Raw genomic sequence first — 20,327 nt, forward strand, 5'->3', positions numbered from 1 at the left:
CGTCAGACGGCTCTGACGCGTTCCTCAACAACAGCAGAAGAAGAGTCACCGCGTCTTCTAACAATCATGGCTGCTTCCTCTACGGGCTAGCGAAGTTGTTCTACTTATTGAACGAGTTAAAGCTTCTGTGTTCGTAAGTCTGCGACCAAAGTTGAATTGTTGTGGGAACGACAAGGTAAAGAGTCGATTCGGCTGTAAGTAGCTGAGACGGATCTGTTGTTATAAAAGTTAAAAGGGCTGTTAGGGTTAGCATTGCTGCTAGCACGGGGGCTTGCGCGCTAATGATCGAAGACCATAATAGTGTTTAATTGAAGTACTTCAATAATAATAATAATAATAATAATAACGGTTTATAATGATTGTGTTGTACTCGTGAATTTGATAGTGAGGCCTCGCAGTTGAGTCTGTTTGCATCATCAGTCAAATGAAGCACGCGAGCTGAAAGCTAATTGCTAAAACAACTGAACGTCGTTGTGATAAAACTCCTCGAGTTATGAAATAAAAATCATCCTTTTGACAGGAGTCCGGAGGATTAGAGGACCAGAGGATTCGAGGACCAGAGAGGACCTTCGAGGACCATGCTATCCGCAAAGTGACGTGCGCACACCCGCATCATGGATGTTTCTCCCCAGGAGGAGGACCCTCAGGTCCCCGGTGTGGTCGACATGACCACCAGTGAAAAGGTCCGTGTACATCCTGAATCTGTGATGAAGAGATCTGGGTTTTGTTTAGGTTAAAACAGGGTTTTGGGTAAATTGGACTCATTGCTCTTCTCTTGTTCCTGCGTTGCACAAAAATCACACTTTGAGAAACATCTGGCATTAACATCTGTCCTGGATGGTCAGATCTGCTTAGACCACGTTGGGGGAGGCGAGGGGGGGAGGGGGGTCTGGGATGCAAACATGAATGCATCCTGGGCCAACTACTCAACTCGTGCCCTAATATTGAGTGAAAACTGTGGCAGAGCCCCGTTCCCTCGCACGGTTCATTTAAACACCGCGGTGCAGAAACCGACCCGCTCAAACCCGCTGGAATAAGTCAAAGATCTGAGCCTGAACCGAGTCGATTGGGCCGAGCCTTACAGTTCAGGTGGTGAATTACACAATCAAGAGTTCAGACATTTACAAACATGAAATACTTCATGGATGTCTGATAAATGGGGCATGAAAAGGAGGCACCTTTGAGCAAAGATGTCTCAGTCGTGAAGTTTATTTTCCTCTTTCAGGTTGTGGAGCTCCTGAATCAGGCCGCCCTGATACCCACAGATGAAAAGCTAGCTGTGCTCAAACAGGTTTGTAATCTGATCCTTGTAAATCAAGATTTTACTGTTATGGAATCCAAAAAGACATATCGATTAAAACGTTTTATTTTAATCAATAAATCGATTTAATCTTCAGGTCCAGGAGCTTATAATCAACAAGGATCCATCTCTTCTTGACAATTTTTTGGATGTAAGTAAACATATATGCAGCTTCTGTAACTAATAGTAGTTTTTGTTGATGTATAGCAACTAGCTAAATTCAACCTTCATTCCTAACTGTCCTGTCCTGTCCTGTCCTGTCCTGTCCTGTCTTTTTTCATCTTGCAGGAGATAATCGCCTTTCAGACTGACAAGTCTATTGAAGTGAGAAAGTTTGTCATTGGCTTCATTGAGGAAGCATGGTGAGTCTTCTAGTCTCAAGGTTGAAAATGAGATGTTTGTGAAAAGTAGCAGCTTACTCAGTCTTCTGCTGTCTCATGTCTTGATCAGTAAACGGGACAATGAGCTCCTCCTCAGACTGATCGCCAACCTGAACATGTTGCTGAAGGATGAAAGTGTGAACGTGGTGAAGAAAGCCATCCTCACTCTCACCCAGCTCTACAGAGTTACTCTACAGGTACATACAGTAACTTGGTCATGTATAAAACATTTATAGATTTTTGCCCTGTTGCTGAAAGATTGAACGGTGTATCTGCTTATGCTAATCTGTCCCTCCTCTGTCTGCGTCGTGTTAGTGGTTGGTGCGCCCCAAAGCGGTATCAGAGATGCAGGAGGCATGCTGGGATTTGGTCACACAAATGAAAGAGGAGGTTTTGGCCCTGCTGGACTCTGAGAACGACGGTGTTCGTACTCACGCCATCAAGTTCACAGAATCACTGATCATCACTCTGTCACCACGGACGTCCGACTCCGACGTCCCCAAACGACAGGAAGGCGACATCAGCCTGGACAAAGTTCCTAAAGATCACTCGTACATTCGCTACGGTACGGATGTTACGATCCTTCAGTGAGGACGTAGTGCCCTCATGTTTGTATGTGCTGTCCATTAAATCTCACCTTTTGAAATCTTCTATGACGTCTAATCGACAGATGTTTTGTGTGAGGAGGGAAAGACTGCACTGGAGAAACTGCTGAAGTTCATGGTCCACCCGGCGATTTCCAGCATCAACCTCACCACAGCGTTGGGTTCTCTGGCCACTATTGCCCGTCAGAGGCCGATGTTCATGTCAGAGGTGGTGCAGGCTTATGAGACACTGCATGGTGAGTCTGATGAATCGAACATTAGTATAAAAAGTTGTTGTTTTTTAAATCTATGAATGAATAGAACATTTTAAAAAGGTGCAGCGTTAGCCTGATATTATCTTTTACAGTGAAAATCTTGGTGCTTAAAATTACAATCTGACTGTACGTAGTAATGAACGCAACTATGACTTCTTTTTTTTTTTTTTTTAGCAAATCTACCCCCCACTCTGGCCAAGTCTCAGGTCAGCAGCGTGAGAAAGAACCTGAAGCTGCACCTGGTGGCGGTGCTGAAGCATCCGTGCAGCCTGGAGTTTCAGGGTCAGATCAGCACTTTGCTGCTGGACCTCGGGATGCCTCAGAGCGAGATAACTCGCTCAACACCGGCACCGCGAGAGCAGCGCAAAAGGCCTCGCCATGAACAATACACGGAGGGCAAGAAGGTCAAGATGGGTGAGTGCTGATCACTTAGGAGAATTTGATTTGAACCACTGTCCACACCCAAAATCTGTGGTTTCATTGTAAAAACCCTGTAACGCTTGTCCCTCTTTGTTCAGAGCCAACCTTGATCGAAGACGATGAGGACAAAGAGGAGCCGGCTCCTCTTTCGGTCCCGAAGCCGGCTGCCGTTCCCGTCGCACAGTCTGCCATTGACCTCACAGCGGAGTTCCTGCACCCGCTGCTCACCTCCGAGAACGTCGCCAACCTGGTGAGCAGCTGCGGCCTTTCTTTTTTTTTTTTTTCAGTTTGTTTTAACTCTCGCAGCTCAGCTCACGTCTCCGTCTCACTGTTCAGGTGCTCATCAGCATGGTGTATCTGCCCGACGTCATGCCAGCGTCCTTCCAGGCCACGTACACACCTGTTGAGTCAGCAGGCACCGATGCCCAGATCAAACATCTGGCCAGGCTGATGGCCACGCAGATGACTGGAGCAGGGATCGGTCCAGGTTGGTGACAAAAATCATGCGCCAACAAAAAAGCCTTAAAAGAAACTGGGATACGGTATTTTGGCTGAATTGAAAGCCTATTTTTTTCTTCCGTTTATCTCAGGACTCGAGCAGTGCAAGGCCAGAGAGGACGACATGGGCAAAGAGGAAGACAACGAGGACGACGCCGGAGGCAAAGACCTTCTCATCAAGCGTAAAGTTCCCGCGGTGATGATGGGCCAGGCCATCTCTGTGGTGGGAGGTTACGCAGAGAAGCCTTCGACCACAGAAGCTCCCACCGCGGTCAAGAGGCTTCCCGAGCCCATCCTTCCTTCTGCACAAACCAAGTGAGTCCAGGCACCGATACGAGGTGGCAGGACGAAGTGTTGAAAGAGACACTCATCACCCTGTATGATCTTTTTTTTGTTGTTTCTTTCAGGATGACGGGGGCCAGCGGGAGGAAAAAAGTGTTCCGGTTGTCAGATGTTGTCCAGCCGCTGTCAGAGACCCAGATTGAGAAGTTAACTTCCAAAGCAGTGAACCGCATTCTGCACTCAGAGAAGGCGATCGCTCAGAGTGGAATGTCCCACGTAAATGATCCAAATCATGCTACTTCATAATGAATGAGAAGCACTCTGCTAACCACAAAACAATTAGTATTTTAGAGGATAACCTCATTTAATTTGTGTGGCAGGTCAGAGTGAAGATCCTCTCCAGGCTCGTGACGCAGTTCGAAGGGATGATGAAGGAGGACGTGCTGCAGTTTATCCTGGACGACATCAGGACGAGGAGCGACCTGGCGTTTTCTCTGCTCTACCAGGAGTACAACACCTACCTCAGCCAGATGCCGTCAGGGCTGCTGGACAGCTACGACCACTGTCTGTTCACTCTGCTGTCGGGCCTGCAGGAGAAACCCGAGCAGAGGGACGGGTGAGACAAACACTCATCAATCAGCATTCCTTCATGTGTGCAGCATGTTTTCTCTACTTGTTTCTTTAAAAAAAAAAAAAAAAAAAAAAGAAACCCACCCAAATAACACAATTAATTATTCCGAAACTGTAAAAAATAGATATCATTGCTGGATTTTTTTTTTTTTGAATTTACAAAGATCTGTCAGGGAAAAAAAAAATCTAAGATTAGAATTGTGATTTTTCACCCTAATCCCTTAATTTTACATTTTCATTTTACACAGTTTACACAATCCAGATTCTGTAAAAAACTAAAGATTCTCAGCGCAACTGGGAAGCCTTGAATGACTCAGATGAGACAAAAAACAAATTCAGCAAATCTTTAACTGAACTACGGGCAGGAGCACAGAGGGGATAGGATAAAGACGTTTTTTTTTTTTTAAATTAGAAGTTGAGAACTTAATGGATTCTTCAATGGAATAAACATGAGATTTCTGCAAATGTTTGCTGTAAACTTGAGACAAGGAGACTCCCCTCTTTTCTTAATTTCCCCGTTCTTTTTCCAGAGCAGCATAACCCTAACCATATGATGTTTGTGTGTGTGAAATGTGCCTCGATGAACGTGAGCCTATTTATCAGCCGAACCATCAACTGAATCCTATTTTCTCTCCTCCAGACTTTTCACCAAACTGGTCCTGGAGGCTCCCATCATAACAGAGTCAGCGCTGGAGGTCATACGCCGATACTGTGAGGACGAGGTAAAACCACGTCTTTAAAGGCACAGCAGCAGACTCCTCAACACGTCCTCTGAGCTGTCCGTTAACCTGCCAACCTCCGTTTCAGTCGCGGGTGTATCTGGGCATGACGACTCTGAAGGAGCTCATCGTCAAACGGCCCTGCAGGCAGTTTCAGTACCTGCACGTCCTTCTGGATCTCAGCTCCCACGACAAAGAGAAGGTGACGCTGACATCCTCACCGACCTCTCGGCTGATTCCTCCTTCCTGAGGTCGTCACGTGTTTTCAACGGACTGTTTTCATTTCCAGGTGCGCACCACCGCCTTGGCTTTTCTCAAGCGCATGTATGAGAAAGACCAGCTCAGGGACTACATCGAGAAGTTCGCCCTGAACTACATGCAGCTCCTGGTTCACCCCAACCCTCCGTCTCTGCTCTTCGGGGCCGACAAAGACACAGGTTCGCATCGGGCCTTTAACATGCACTTATTTGCACGTCTTACTTTTACACATTGTAATTCATTTATTGTAACATAAAGGCCAACTTCAGGTAAGAAAGTTATTTACTGACAGTTTTACATTACATTTTGTTTTTAAGTTTAAAGGACGTGATCAATTGGGATATTTTGGCCAAAAACAAGCTCATTCCAGAGTTTATCTTGGAAGCATTATATTGTACTGTGCCACTGCTGTGGTGATACAAGTGTCAGTGGGAAACTCCAGTACGAACCTGGAGAGAAATATATACATTTTATTTTCGGTTTTTAGGACACTGACACGCTGCACAAAAGTTGTTCAAATGTCTTCTTTCTGTTCAACTGTTGAAATGAAGCGATATTATTTTGTTGATGACGTGCAGAAAAAGTGACATTTTCTGATCCTCCGATGAAATGGATTCACTTCAAACAATGAAGAGACTGCATTTTTTGACACAATGCTACAGTTGTTCAAAGGTTACCTGCGATTAAAAAGCTAACGTTAAAGCAGTAATTTCAGAAATAAAACATCGATATTTTGCTCTTTAGAATAAAAATAAGTCCCTGTGTTCGTCTGTTTGCAACGCGGCTCTCTTTCTTACTGCTGTAATTTAATGGAGGAATGTTTAGTGACATTCGACTGCCTTTTCAAACTTGCGTTCCTTATGAAGTTATCAGATGAGATTAGTTCCTTTGAGAACAAATGGTAGTTTTGGTAGTCTAAATATTCAAACTAGCAACCACCTAGTTCCCTCCTCTAACCCCATTGGTTTGTGTCCTCGTTGAGACAGAGGTGGCCGCCCCCTGGACTGAAGAGACAGTGAGACAGTGTCTCTTCCTCTACCTGTCTCTGCTCCCTCTGAACCACCGGCTGGTCCACGAACTCGCTTCCGTCTACACCGAGGCCATCGCTGATATCAAACGCAGCGTGCTCCGAGCGATAGAGCAGCCGGTGAGTCACTTACTCTCAGCTGTTGTTGTTGTTGTTTTGTTTTTAAACAATGCTTCATTTGTTTTCCACTTACTCAGCTCAGACCAAAGATTCACAACGAGATGAAACAGTTCAAGAAGCTGTGAACTTTCCCGTCCCAGTTCAACTTAAACCAGCCGATGACGTCGTCTTAAGTCTCAGCTTGTCAAGTCGCAGTTTTACAACGTAGCACGTCGGCTCTTTTAACGGCCATCAGCTCGTAGGGAAGTCAGCTGGTCAAGTTCCTTACAAACTGTCGGCTGATTGAGTCGGGTTCGAGTTTTTGGATGGAAGACAGATATGATGAACTCATTGATTTATTTGAGGAACAGCCGTGTTGGTAAAACACAAGCACCCATGTGTGGCTCCAGATTCTCAACACTTTGCCATGTCATGACTACTAAAAATGCATCCACTGCAAGAAGCTCACTATCACCATCCACATTCATGTTTTAAGATGCTACAAATTATATAAAGCTTCGATAAAGCTTTAGGAAGCTGTTGGTTAAAACATAGGAGAAACAAAGCCACTGTTTGAGCTCCTACTGAGCACTTTTAAATGAAAACACTGATCTTTACATCCAGGTCACTCTAAATAATTGTGCCAAAGTAAGAACCAAAAACCAGAAATGAACCTCAAAACAAAAAGGTCCTGTGGGTGGAAAGTCGGGGATGTTTGCTTCTGAAAGCCAAGTTTGACAAAACCAACCGAGGTCAAAGTTTGGACGATTGAACTGTGTGTTTAACTGGCTGACCACCAGAGAAAATAAATTAGACCCAACAGAGCAAACAAATGCAACTGAATAAACACACCTGGAGTTTCAAAGTGTGTCATTAAAGGTGATGTAAAAACTTGCAGTGTAATAGTTTGAGTAATTCCTACAATTGTTACAATTTATTGTAAATTCTCTGCGTCTCCTTCTCACCACAATAACAGCGTCTCTCCTGATGTGCGCACCTGATTCATACGTTCCTTTCCGTTGTACTGAAATACACAACAATCACTTCTCCTATTTCTACTTTCAGGTTTAGTAAATATCATTGCGGGCGTTAAATTGTTCTATTTGCATTTCCCCTCCCAGTATTTTACACGTTTAAGTAGAAACGGCCAATACTACATATGCATGCAGGCAAACACGCAAAATGGACAACGTAGTTAGTAGATCTGCTTGGAAATATTTTTGCAGGTGATGTGGAGTTTGCACGTGATTTTACACACGCAAACTAAAGTAAATCAGGTCCAAAGTGTGCAAAAAGGAATCTGTGCTCTCCGTTCTATGGCTGTGTTGTTTTTCATTAGTGCTGACGTGTTTCGTTTACCTTTTTCTTTTTTGTAGATCCGTGGCATGGGGATGAACTCTCCTGAGCTGCTGCTCCTGGTTGAGAACTGTCCCAAAGGAGCCGAGACTCTGGTGACTCGCTGCCTGCACATTCTGACTGATAAAGGTACAAAAACGAATCAGTTTCAAATGCACAGGAAGAGTTAGGTCACTCGACACGAATTCAGGGCCACAGAAACGTTACGTTTTGTAATTAATCCACGTGAGAATGACCCAATCCTGCTGCACAGTCGAGGGAAGCCGAATGAAACGTGTTGATGTGTAACCGAAGTTTTTGTTTTCAGTGCCTCCATCCCCAGAGCTGGTGGAGAGAGTGCGAGACCTTTACCACAAACGAGTGCCTGACGTTCGTTTCCTGATCCCCGTCATCAACGGTCTCGAAAAGGTGACTTTCATAATCTCGTGAAAGCAGGTGCACGTAGTATCAGAGATACAGAGTTTTATCACCATCACATGCGTACAGCGTGAGCACATTCAAACAGCAAATTACATCTCGGCTACTTAGCGTTGCATTATACATCGTAATGAATGAAGGATTTGACTTATTGTGTTGGTTGTTTTCGTCACGTAGAATGAAGTCATCCAGGCTCTTCCCAAGCTCATCAAACTCAACCCCATCGTAGTGAAGGAGGTGTTCAACAGACTGCTGGGAACTCAGAACAGTAAGTCCACCTTCACTCCTAACTCTGCTTCACATTAAGAATCCTGCACACACATTTCCACTTTTTATTAAAAGACAATAGTTCAGTTAACTTTTATTTTTAGCTAATTATAAATAAATTTGTCTCCTTTTTTTATATATATTAAGAGTACTTGTTGGCTTATGTGGAAGTTTAAGTGAGACAAAGGATGATGTTTTCTGACATTTTGTGCAGGTGAGGGAAGTTCGTCCGTGTCGCCTCTCACCCCAGGAGACCTGCTCATCGCCTTGCACAACATCGACTCAACTAAATGTGACATGAAATCCATCATAAAAGGTCAGAGTTCAGGGATTAAACCTACTTTAAGTGTCCGAGATGTTGAGATATGTTGGTTACGTCACACCAGCTTCTCTTTACGGTTCTGATCAGGAGTTCATTTCTCAGCCTCTGATGCACATGTGTGACTGCTGGTGATTATTGTGCTCTTCTGCTTTCTGTGTGTGTGTGTGGGTGTGTGTGTGTGTATGGGTGGGTGGGTGTGTGTGATAGCCACCAACCTGTGCTTCGCGGAGAAGAACGTATACACGTCGGAGGTCCTGGCGGTGGTGATGCAGCAGCTGCTGGAGCAGATCCCTCTCCCCATGCTGCTGATGCGTACCGTCATCCAGTCCCTCACCATGTATCCCCGACTGGGAGGATTCGTCATGAACATCCTGTATTGCCTCATCTTTAAGCAGGTAAGTTGTTGCACTTATCCACAGAAAAACACTTTTTAAGCCTTTTTTTTTTTTTTTTTTAACTCCCTAACAGTTGTTGTTCTTTTGTCCTGCAGGTGTGGAAGTATCCTAAAGTGTGGGAGGGATTTGTGAAGTGCTGCCAGCGGACGAAGCCTCAGTCGTACACCGTGCTGCTGCAGCTGCCGCCCGCGCAGCTGACGAGCGTGTTCGAACGCTGCCCGGAGATGCGAGAGCCTCTTCTGCAGCACGTCCTCTCCTTCACACCCGACCAGGTCAGAGCTGTTCCCAAGTTCACGAAACCTCATAATGTTTCTCTTGGAATGTCCTCATTAAACCAGCTGCTTCCTTCTGTGTGTAACAGCAAGCTCACGTTCCCGCCTCCATCATGGCTGTCCTGAAAGCCAATAAAAAGCCGGAGCCGAAGCCCGTAGAGCCGGTAGGGGAGAACGAGGAGGCAGATAAAGATGCTGCGTGCACATTTGTTAGCCAAATGGAACCTGCTCCGATCGTAGAAGAAGCTCCCGCCATGGCAGACAACGAGACAGAGACAGAGACACCAGTCAAGGAAGAACCAGCCGCTGTGAAAGAAGAAGAAAAAGAATCAAGGATCAATGAAGAACAAGAAGAAGAACAAGAAGAACAAGAAGAGGAAGAAGAAGAAGAAGAACCAATGGAGCAAGAGGAGTCTGATCCAGTGATACAGGAAGAGACGGACAATAGTATTTCACAGGTAAAATTTAACTGCTAAAAATCATGAAATAAACCAACTTGACATTCTGTGTGGAAGGACGTGCAAGACTAGCGGCAATGAAACCTCTAAAAACATGCGCTTGTTAGTGCAGCATATGATCTTTAGGAATCACATTAACCACCTGAACTCTTGTATCCACTGATGAAAGAAGAGCATGAAAACCAGTGGAAAACAACGAAAGGCCTTGTTTTAAAAGACGCAAAGAATCTATTAAAACAGTTTCAATACATGCATTAATGTAGAGTTGTAAAATATAAAAAGGTTAACAGCATTTCAGTTTGAAAAGTAGCGAAATCTTTTAAAGGTTTGTGCAACATAATCAACAGAAAACTACTGTATGCCTCAGGAAGTTAAGGATATTTTTCATTATCAAGGATTTGATTTTTATTGCTCAACATCAACTGAATTTAAACTCGAAAAAATTGGACTTGCTGCTTTTCCTCAGGTGGAGTTGACAAGAGAAGCCGACACGCCGTCACCTGAGCCAGAAGCAGCTGAGGAACCGATGGAGGAGTCTCAGCCTGAACCGTCGAACCAGCAGGAGCCAGAAAAAAAGAAGCTGAAGCTGACGTCACGGAACCCGAAGCTGGAAGCAGCAGCGAGGATGTAGAATAAGGATGCACTGAAAATAAATGAACATTTCTTTCATCTGCAAACATCCCACGGATTTGCGGGATTTCAACAACAAAAAAAAGTATCTCTTTTCCTTTTGTATTTGTAGAAAATGTATTGTGAGGAAAAATTACAAAGTCAATTTGCCTCCATGTCATAATAAGTTGGTAAATAAATGAAAAACACTGGTTTAACAACACTTTTGTTTCACTTCTATCACTTTCCTGTGACACAAATGTAATCATGGATCATTGGATAACCGGGTTTCATCAGAAAAGATGTTGAACAGCTCCTGGACACACTCAAGATAAGGTTGTGTTTATTTAAAATGTGTCAAAAGAAACAAGAAAAGAGGATATTCAACAAACTTATACAGCTGGCTTCTGTTTTTCAGAGTTTTAGTTAAGATCTCTTAATGGCTAGTTTGCCATGAATACCATCTAGTAAAGCAAAGAATAAAAAAATCATTCCTATTCAGTTCTGTAGTAACTTTTCAGGCCTTGGTTTTTGGTTATATTATTATACTGCGGGTCAAAATTGATGATCAAACAACGAGTAGCCTTTTTCATTTCAGTTTGAACCCATGTTCATGTTCCACAATGTCAGGCCTAATCTTTCTAGTTGGTGTGACTTTGTTTAATCAAAGCATTAACCGTTTGCAACTACTGTACTCATTTTACTGTTAAATCTCCGGCAGAAGCACTACTTTTAATTTGGAAGTAGCAACCGGAAGCGCTCTAAAACACCGGGCGAGTCTCGCGAGAAGATGCAGAACAGGTTGCGTTTGTTTGGCTCTGGTTTGTTTGGACTCTGCTCTTAACGCAACTTAAACCCGTTAAATAGTACCGAACCTCTCCGGTAACACGTCTAACGACCGAGCGACGTCTCTCTGCTGGTTCCGCGTTTAAATGAAAGCCGTAATTCTCGCCGCCGGTTACGGAACCAGGTTCCAGCGCGATGTTGTCTCCGACAGCAGCGGGAGGTTCGCTCACCTGGCCGGCGTCGCCAAGCCGCTGCTGCCGGTGGGTCGCCGTGCCCTGATCTCGCACTGGGTCCGGGCGCTGACCGCCTCCGGCTCCGTGGACTGCGTCTATGTTGTCGTGAGTACCACTGTGCGCTGAAAACACTGCGGCGGCAACGCTATCTGCGTTTACTCAAGTACAGAGGAGAACAAATAAATAAATCACAGTTTGGTGGAGCTGTCAACAAGCGCTGGCTTTATATGACATTTAAGAGCTTGTTATGTCATTAATTTAGTTCAATCTGAATCTAAACGGTAACTAAAGCAGTCAAATAAATGTAGTGAAGTAGGAAGTACAATATCTGTCCCTGAAATGCAGTGAAGACAAAGTATAAAATGTCAAATCGAAATACTCGAATAAAGTAGAAGTACCTCAATTTTTTTTTTTTACTTGAGTAAAAGGACTTAGTTACTTTGAATAACTGTTCATTACTAACGTGCAGCTGTGACTGTGAAGTGATGATGACTGAATCGCTGTCCTCTGCTGATGGTCTCTCCACAGACCAACGCTCTCTATCACGCTGCGTTTGAAGACTGGGCTGCTCAATTCACAAATGTCAAGGTCCTCAGCGATGAGACGAGCAACAACGACGTAAATGAGTATTTTACGATTCCTGCCATCACTGCTTGGACATGATTTGGCCTTGAAAATATCTTTCCTGAGCCATTCTCCAGAATAGATTTCGGGTTGATTCAGATCAGACAAGGCCAAGTTGTATACTGGCATTTCGTTTTTGTAGATTGAACCTCTAAATCGATCTATTTCCACCCACCAGGAGCGTCTCGGTGCTGTGGCCTGCCTGCAGCTGGCAGTGACGCGCTTCAACATAGAAGACCACGTTGTAGTTATCGGAGGGTACGGTTCTGTCTCCAAACGTGCCTGGTGAAGGAGGAAGTGAAGTGGTGTTGCTGACATAAATCCTGTCTCTCCACTCTGAACAGCGACACCCTCTTTAAAGAAGATTTCAGCCTCAGTCGAGTCAAAGAGAGGTTTTCTGACGTGCAAGCAAAGTGCGAAGACGGCTGTCTGGTGCTCTCGTACCGGTGCGGAGACGACGGTGAGGCTTTTCAGGCGGCCACACCGAAGCAGTTAAGAAGTGTCTTAAAATGTAAATCTTGTTGGGTTTTTTTTCTCCATCGTGCTCACAAGGTCTGTTCGTTACAGAAACCAAGAAATATGGAATACTGGAGGTCGACGGTGATCTTCGCGTCGTCTGCCTGAAGGAGAAGCCTCTTCCCTGCGAGACAGAGTCGAGGAGAGCAGTAAGTCCGTCACAGACGCTGAACAAAGCCCGTCAGTTTTGTCAAGTGCAGGTTTCAGATCGAGGTTGCAGCTGCGACTCCCATCTTTTTGTTGTCCGTTTTTGACGAGCAAACATTTTCCCCGCGATGAAACAGTGCCTGCAGATGAAGGTGGTTTCCTTCAGCACCACCACCAGGGACAATAGTTTAAAAGTAACCGTCCACCAGTCTTTGATGTCGGCTTGAACTTTTTGACCTCTCTTCCATGTAAAATTCCTCCAGCTGCACGATGGTCGACGGGTTTCTTTCATGTTTTGCTCACTTCAGATGCTCCCACAACATTTCAATGGGATTTAAATTTGAGCTTCGACTCGTCCGTTCCACAACTCTCCGTTTCTTCCTTTTTCCTTGGTGGATTTGCTCGTGTGCTTCGGATCATTGCTGTTAAAAGGTTCATTCAGTTCAACTCTCAGACAAATGGCTTCGTGTTATTTTCAATTTGACACGATGAGGAACTCATAGTTGAATCAGTGACTTTAAGCTGCCGGAGGCAGCAAAGCAACTTCAAACCACAATATTTCCACATAAGTTGTTAACGGTTGGTATGATCGAGGTTCTTCTCCTGAAAAGCTGTTTTTGCTCTTTGCCTGCGTGTTCGTCGGCGAACTGTAGTTTTGCGCTGATGTTTTCGGACAGGAAAAGCTTTTTCCCCTGCACGTCATCCCACGCAGGTCAAACTGGTTCGATCTGTCTGATAGGAGACGCCTGCACTTTGACCCCAGTAGTTGCAGAGTAACCTGCAGGTTTTGTGTTGTAACTTTGTTTTTGGGAGAATTTGCTGGAGCAGCTAGTCCTGCACGAGCTGGCAGTCGTTTCAAATCTACACCGCTTATAGATGATTTGATGAATTGCAACAGTCACTGATATTCTTATCTGATCCCCAGCGTGCAGTGTGTGTGTGTGTGTATTTGCACTACATATCATCCAGATAATGACTTCCATTTGTTTTTCAGTGCCCTTGTTTCTATGTGTTTTCAAAGAAAAGTCTTCCTCTGTTGGGGACTTTCCTTGAGGAAAAGGAGGTAAATAAATATATTAGACAGCCAGCATGTGGTGAAAATTAAAAGTAAAGTCTTTTTTTTAAATTTATTTCACTCTTATGCACAGCTTTCTTATTTCCACAGGACGCTGCTATTGAAGAGAAAGATGCTCCAGGAAACTTTGTGTCTTGGCTCATTCCGAGGTAATTTGTGCTGGCGCCTTCCAATCTGATTTTAATCAGGAAAGTTATGCAAATAGTTTAGTAATCCTGCTTTGTGAAAGGCAGCTGGTCTGGAGCACAAAATGGGGGTTGGGATTAATTTTGATATGTTCTTGTATTTTTAATACACTTAAAATGATGTACTCAGCTAAAATTAATACACTTTTAACTGATTTTTTTTTTTTCCATTTATTTCTCTAAAAAAAAAAAAAAACGTGTTTTTTTTTTTTTTCAGGAGACCAGTCTACACTCATGAGATTTCTGGCCGTTTTGATGTTGGAAACTTGCCTTCCTATATTGAATGTGACCTTTACTTCAGAGAGAAACTTCAAGATGTCAAGTCATACATGGTGTAGAGGAAACAGGGATACACAAAAACACCTTATTTATTGTGCCTTGTTAAAAATAAAACAAATCTGACCACAGAAATCAACGCCAACGCTAAAAACTGTCATTACATCAGGAGTTGCGATTGTAAATATCTCTTTAAATGTGAACATTATGTAATTTTATAATCAACGTTTTCTATTAAAATGAGTTTTATGATCTACCCAGTGACGAGCCTTGTGCATTTGTCAGAGGCCTTTTCGTGGCTGTCCTCCATCTTGGCGATGCGCGAGCCGAACTGCATGGCTCTCTTGGGCAGGACGGCTGATTGGCCGAGGCCCAGCTGCTTCGCCGTCAGCCTCAGGAGGAGCTTCTCCCCGACGCCTCGTGGGAGCGACAGATCCGCCTTCTCCCACACAGGCAGCGAGTTCAGAAAGCTCACCACGTCCTCGTCCAAGTAGGGAAACCTGCAAGAGTGACATTCAGTCAGACATTGAACAACAAAGCTGAGTGGAGCTTCATCTGAGGGGCTTTTAAACGTTACTGAATACTCCACACAACATATGGTCATATTTGTATAGGGACCATTTATTTGGTCAAAATGAGTCCATCCTATTTAAATAAATGTTGTCGTGACACATGGCTGACCAGACTTTATCTGAGAGCGACAATAAAAGAGGCAGCGAGATGTCAATCAAACACCGTGTGTACACGCCCACTGAGGTCAAAGTGGACAACACCAACATCAGAACAACAGGATCCATCAGAGAATAAAAAAAAATGTGTTTTTGTTTGGTGCACATTTCAGAGAGAGAGTGTGAGAGGAAAGGTGAAAGTTGGACTCTAAATAATGCATACATTTTCAAACATTTTAGTAGGAAAATTCATTGAACATATTTGTTAAGGCATCGAGGATACGCACCAGATGTTGTGGTGAGAAACGCCAACTGTTAACTTTGGATTCATTAAATGAAAATGTCACAGGGCACCTTTAACGGTGAGGTATGGAGTTCTTTAACGGTCTACCAGACAAAATATGTGATTTCAACATGTCACTTTGAATTATGGTAACTTGGAACAGGTTCCACACCGACCTCGCTTCCTTCCCGTGGTCCCCGATCACTCGGTCATCTCTGCCTAAGTTCCTGGAGGAGATCCTGTCCAGCTCCATGGCTAGTTCCTGGATCAGTCCCTCGTGTCCGGACGTCTTAAAGCGGACTCTGTGTCTGGAGTAACCTGCCAGCTGCTCGTCGGCTCCGATTCCCGTCAGAATCACCTGGAGCCATGGAGTAACATCACAGGAAACGGTTACAACCCGTCACTTTATCCCTCGGTACTCAACCTGGGGGAAAGTTACATTAAACCCTTTTAAGTTGGTTAAATAGGGCTCCGAATAGTTTTGCTCCAGGACAGCGCAGGGTCTGATGTTTGAACCTCACCTTTGCTGACGACGTGAAGGGCCTCTGGTCGTCGTCCTCCGTGATCAACCCCGTCCCTCTTGCAGCAAACCACACGGCACATCCGATGCTATCGTCGAGCACCGTATCCAGTGGATTTACCAAATGACAAATGCGTTCCAGGCGCGTTTTCTGCAGCTCCTCCTGTGTCACGTTGATCTCAACAAAGTTCCATCTCCTTTCAGGGTTTATGTCTTGTAGCTCCTTGAGACCGGCTTTTCCGGTGATTCTGTCTGGAACGTCAAAGGGACTGAATGTTCGGGAATCAGCGACGTTAGTCTTGGAATCTGTCGGCTTATTTTTGTGCTTTTTGGGTTTCTTCACAGACTTGCTCGGCTTTTTTGGCTCGTGGAGTTTAAACGCTACATTGAGAAGGTCTATTGGTTGATGAGCGGGTATGTGACGGTCGGCTAGGGCAGCCAGGATCATTGAATCGATACCTCCTGAGAAAAGGATGGCAACGCCAGCATGACCATCAGTAAGAAGTGAGTGGTGCTCCGGTATCCTGAAAGGCAGAGACTGAACCCGTCGCCTCACGGCTTCACTGAGAACATCGATGAGATGGTTCACCTCATCGGTTTTCTCTTTACTCGCCAGCAGCTCCTCCAGATCCTCGACAGATAAACGCGAGTTTGCGTGAATTCCTGTGTTATTTATTGACTTTGGAACGGACGTATTCAGAGGACACACGGGTGAGGAGAGTACGAGGGCCGACTGGTTCATCACAGCATTGCAGCCGCTGGGGAGCGACTCCGATATCGTTTTACTGCAAGAAGCGGTGACATCACTTCCTGCGTGAGCCCAAGGAAAAATCTCAAATGACACGGAGCCAGATTCTGTAGCTGCCTTCAGGTCGATCCTGTAAACACCAACTGCTGGCACTTCTTGCCAAGTAGACTGATCGGGTCCAGGAACCTGAGCTGCTACAGAACTCAGGGACAAGGCGCCGACCTCGGCATTGAATTCCCACAGCAAACTGCGCCTACCAAAGAAATCTCTGCCAAACCAGAGGTAGTCGCCAGCCTTCTGGTAGTAAACAAACCCCCACGGCCCCTTTACAGCAGACAGGACGGTAAGAAACTCTGCAGGCTTGTCGCAGGATGACAGAAGCTCAGAGACAACAGCCGTGTCATTGTCCTCCGGCGTCACTGTTATACCTCCAAAAACCTCTCCGTTCCACAACAAAACGTTTCCGGCGTTGTCTTGAAGCGGCTGAGGGGTAAGAAGACCTCTCATGTGAAGAACATGAGCGGAGAATAGACACCGATAGTGAGGGTTCGTGCCGGTAACTGTGAGATCCTGGCTGGAGTTGGGCCCTCTTCTTTTCAAATGTTCACAAACTGTTCGGTCCCCCTCAAAGTGAGCGGACGACAGACTCAACAGACAAAAGATCCCGCACATCGTTGTGGTGCAGGTCCACCTCACAGGTCCTGCAGGTCCTTTTTCATATAATCCAGTTCCTCTGCAGACAGAAAATGTGTGTCTGTTCGTCAGCTGCTTGAAGCTATTTGAGGGGCAATCAAAAAGTACAGAGACGGTTTCTGTTGAGTGCAAATAGAGCGCAGCACCGTTTCACGCATGGAGCAGGGGGACGCAAACACTTTCACAAGTATCCCAAGTTACGTTTCTCGGTCAACATCAGCGCCGGAGTTCCACACGAGTTTATGACCGGACGATACGTGAACGTTTGAATTTCACCATGGACCTGAAACGTGAGCGGCGAAACAACAGGTTTTGCGTCAAACTCAGGAAATCGGCAACAGAGACTCTGCGAGTGCTTCAGAAAGTCTACGGCAATGAAAAATGCACCACGCGAGGTGATCTCAGTGGTGTTTGTGTTTTCAGAGGAGTAGAAGTTCGCCGTCCACGACTGAAGAAGGTGCGTCAGGTCAGGAGCAGCGAGATCTTTCTTTCCCCAAAGTTTGACACGTTGTCTGACGCGTGCTCTCTGCTCAAGTTTCAGGGCCACGGTGAAATCACAAATGCAACTGCTCACGAACACGCGTGAGATTCAGGTGCCGACGTTGATCAAGAAACTTGGGAAAACGTACTCATGAAGGTTGAAGCTTCCCTCCGTTCCCCGAACATCACTGCGTGCGCTTCGTTCATGCACAGCAAGAAACGTCTCAGAACTTTTTGCTCGCCTCCCGTATGATCACATTATGAAATCCGTCTTTAGTTATTAATCAATGAGGCGGTCGACACTTAGTTTACAATTTTCAACTTACTTTTGGATGAATTTAGAGTCTGACTTCTGTCTGCCAGGAAGAATATGTTACTATTCCTCTGCTGGATGTAGACTTTCTGAAATAAAACAACAACAAAACAAATAAGTCAATATTTACAAACACAAATACACGTTTGAAAAAATTTTTTTTTGCTTCTTTCAGAGTTTGACTGTTTTCTAAGTTTTACTGATTCACATCTTACAACACAAGAAAACAAGTTTAACTGCAAGGTTCCTGTATATATAATTACCAGGGCAATTGTTGTTGTTTTTTTGTAAATAAAAGAATAACTGGGTGTCCTTTTCAGTCAGACTTCGACTCACCCTGTTTTTCTTCAGATTGGAGAGCTCGTCCACGACAACTTTCTGCTCCTTGATCTGAAATTCAGCAACTCAAATTATTCCGCTGGAAAAAAAAAATGTGTCACTTTAAAGTTGTTTAGACGCACCTGGTGAACAGCACAGGCTGCATAGTTAATCAGAGCATACGTAACGTAAAGGCGTGTATTTACGACCGTTTTAATGTCGACATGTTATTGTTGACATGTTATTGTTGACACGAGTGGCTGTTAGCAAACATTAGCCACCGGAGTCCTGTTTTGAATGACGCTACCTTTCTGTTCAGGTCCTCTTTAAGTGCAGACTGTCCTTCAAAATGTTCGTCGTCGTCGCGGCTTTTCGAAGACATGTTGGTCAGAAGCAACGCAGACAGTCGCGAGTTTAAATGAATGTCGTTGAAGCCGGTTGAACTGAACGTAAACACATGTTCAGGTGGTTCAGCGTTTCCGGGTACGGAGTTTTCTTTTGTCCAGTTTTGACATGACTGCCTCCTGGCGGTCGGTGGTCGAAACGTACATTACCGTCCCAGCTGTCGGTAAGTGCATTGAACAAATCAAAGACTCAATGTGCCTGAATTAAATTGGGATAAAACTGAAGCAATCGCTTTTGGAGACGAGGAAGAACAATTAAAAGCGCTCCGAGCGGTGGGTCGGCCGGCACCACCATCCCCACAGCTGTTGAGGGATAGGAGAAGCATTTCACACAATAATTCACGGTTCAATTAAAGGTTTATCTATGTAGCGCTGTAGGTCATCTCGGGGCATTTAACGTAGTAAAGTCCTTACAACAGAAAATACAACGGAATAGAGAGGAACCCAAAAATTCAACAATTCTCATACGAGACTTCGCTGGAAGGAAAAATAACTCCCTCCGATAGAACCAGACTCTTAAATGGGCCTCAATCGGTTAAGGTGAGGGGAGAGCGCAGCGAGAAAACAACACCATACAGAAACATCCATCCATCCATCTTTTCTGCTTATCCGGGGTCGGGTTACAGTGGCAGCAGGTCGAGCAAGTCTGCTACGACCTCCCTCTTCCCAGCAACATTCTCCAGCTGCTTCTGGGGCCTAAGGTATTTCTAGGCCGGATGGCTTAACCACTTGAACTGGCTCCTTTTAGCAGCGTCTTTACTCTGTCTGTAAGGCTGAACCCGGCCACCTTGCAGAGGAAACTTATTTTAGCCCTTTAAATCCGTGATCTCATTCTTTCGGTCACTACCCAGAGCTCGGGACCATCGGTGAGGGTCGGAGCTTTGACCGGCTGATAAATCAAAAGCTTGGCCTTCCAGCTTAACTCCCTCTTCACCAAAACGGTCCGGCACAATGCCGGATTTACAGCTGACATTGCACCGGTCTGCCGGTCGGTCTCCCATCCTACACTAACTCCTGATCAAGTACCCAGGACACCCAAATTACTTCACTTGGTGTAAGAATTCAGTCCAAACCCGAAATAGAGAGACAACAAACAATAAATCTTGAATCCCTCAACAATCTGTATCAGCAACAGTCCAGTCAAAGCACCCAGCTTTTGCTCTTAACTATTATTTCAGATTCACCGGCCTGGCAACAGTCAACAACCGGTAACAGAGCAATTACCCTTGATAGCACAAGTGTTGGTTTTGTTCCAGCAGTCGGTCAAGCACCTTTCGAGCGTGCCGTGTGACAGACAAACACACCTGTCTGAGGTGTCACTTTGTTGGCTTTCCACTGAGTTCATATCGATCCGAAACAGCTGTCAGATGTTTGCTGTTTTCTTTTCCCTGGAAACAAGGCCTGTTATTTGGGGGAAGGTGGTCAAGTCGTCACAGCTAGACTGGGACCTTTGATATTTATTGTTCGTGGGTGGAGATGTCAGGCACACA

The 20,327-nt window shown here is 45.0% G+C and overlaps 4 protein-coding genes across 6 annotated transcripts; 2 read left to right on the forward strand and 2 right to left on the reverse strand.

The window, feature by feature from the left end:
- The first annotated feature begins 49 nt into the window (after positions 1-49).
- Positions 50-10,791, forward strand: sympk (symplekin). Of its 3 annotated transcripts, none has more exons than XM_069698767.1 (26): positions 50-133; positions 521-683; positions 1,226-1,291; positions 1,398-1,451; positions 1,589-1,662; positions 1,751-1,877; positions 1,996-2,245; positions 2,351-2,521; positions 2,714-2,953; positions 3,058-3,209; positions 3,296-3,446; positions 3,550-3,772; positions 3,865-4,015; positions 4,120-4,355; positions 5,010-5,091; positions 5,177-5,290; positions 5,378-5,525; positions 6,333-6,493; positions 7,849-7,957; positions 8,136-8,236; positions 8,423-8,513; positions 8,727-8,828; positions 9,042-9,229; positions 9,325-9,501; positions 9,591-9,959; positions 10,426-10,791. In XM_069698767.1, exons 2-26 carry the CDS (start codon positions 615-617, stop codon positions 10,588-10,590), a joined length of 3,771 nt encoding a protein of 1,256 aa, XP_069554868.1. In that variant the 5' UTR covers positions 50-133; positions 521-614; the 3' UTR covers positions 10,591-10,791. The 3 variants fall into 3 exon arrangements, with proteins under 3 accessions (XP_069554868.1, XP_069554867.1, XP_069554869.1); XM_069698766.1 differs by having other exon boundaries at positions 63-194; XM_069698768.1 differs by having other exon boundaries at positions 64-175.
- Positions 10,792-11,357: 566 nt separating this feature from the next.
- LOC138621035 (glucose-1-phosphate adenylyltransferase 2) lies at positions 11,358-14,666 on the forward strand. Its single transcript, XM_069698770.1, has 8 exons — positions 11,358-11,692; positions 12,116-12,205; positions 12,390-12,469; positions 12,556-12,671; positions 12,779-12,876; positions 13,869-13,937; positions 14,040-14,098; positions 14,352-14,666. Exons 1-8 carry the CDS (start codon positions 11,501-11,503, stop codon positions 14,470-14,472), a joined length of 825 nt encoding a protein of 274 aa, XP_069554871.1. The 5' UTR covers positions 11,358-11,500; the 3' UTR covers positions 14,473-14,666.
- asnsd1 (asparagine synthetase domain containing 1) lies at positions 14,485-17,301 on the reverse strand. Its single transcript, XM_069698769.1, has 3 exons — positions 15,883-17,301; positions 15,538-15,719; positions 14,485-14,910 (listed from the first exon to the last, which is right to left on the reverse strand). The coding sequence occupies exons 1-3, from the start codon at positions 17,299-17,301 to the stop codon at positions 14,664-14,666; spliced, it is 1,848 nt and encodes a 615-aa protein (XP_069554870.1). The 3' UTR covers positions 14,485-14,663.
- Positions 17,272-18,909, reverse strand: asdurf (ASNSD1 upstream open reading frame). Its single transcript, XM_069698771.1, has 4 exons — positions 18,741-18,909; positions 18,452-18,505; positions 18,129-18,204; positions 17,272-17,362 (listed from the first exon to the last, which is right to left on the reverse strand). The coding sequence occupies exons 1-4, from the start codon at positions 18,813-18,815 to the stop codon at positions 17,322-17,324; spliced, it is 246 nt and encodes an 81-aa protein (XP_069554872.1). The 5' UTR covers positions 18,816-18,909; the 3' UTR covers positions 17,272-17,321.
- Between the last annotated feature and the right edge of the window lie 1,418 nt (positions 18,910-20,327).

This window comes from Brachyistius frenatus, unplaced genomic scaffold, assembly GCF_029030835.1.
Source record: "Brachyistius frenatus isolate BFR_SWC_R1_liver_20210118 unplaced genomic scaffold, ASM2903083v1 Contig_28, whole genome shotgun sequence".
NCBI classification, from domain to species: domain Eukaryota; kingdom Metazoa; phylum Chordata; class Actinopteri; family Embiotocidae; genus Brachyistius; species Brachyistius frenatus.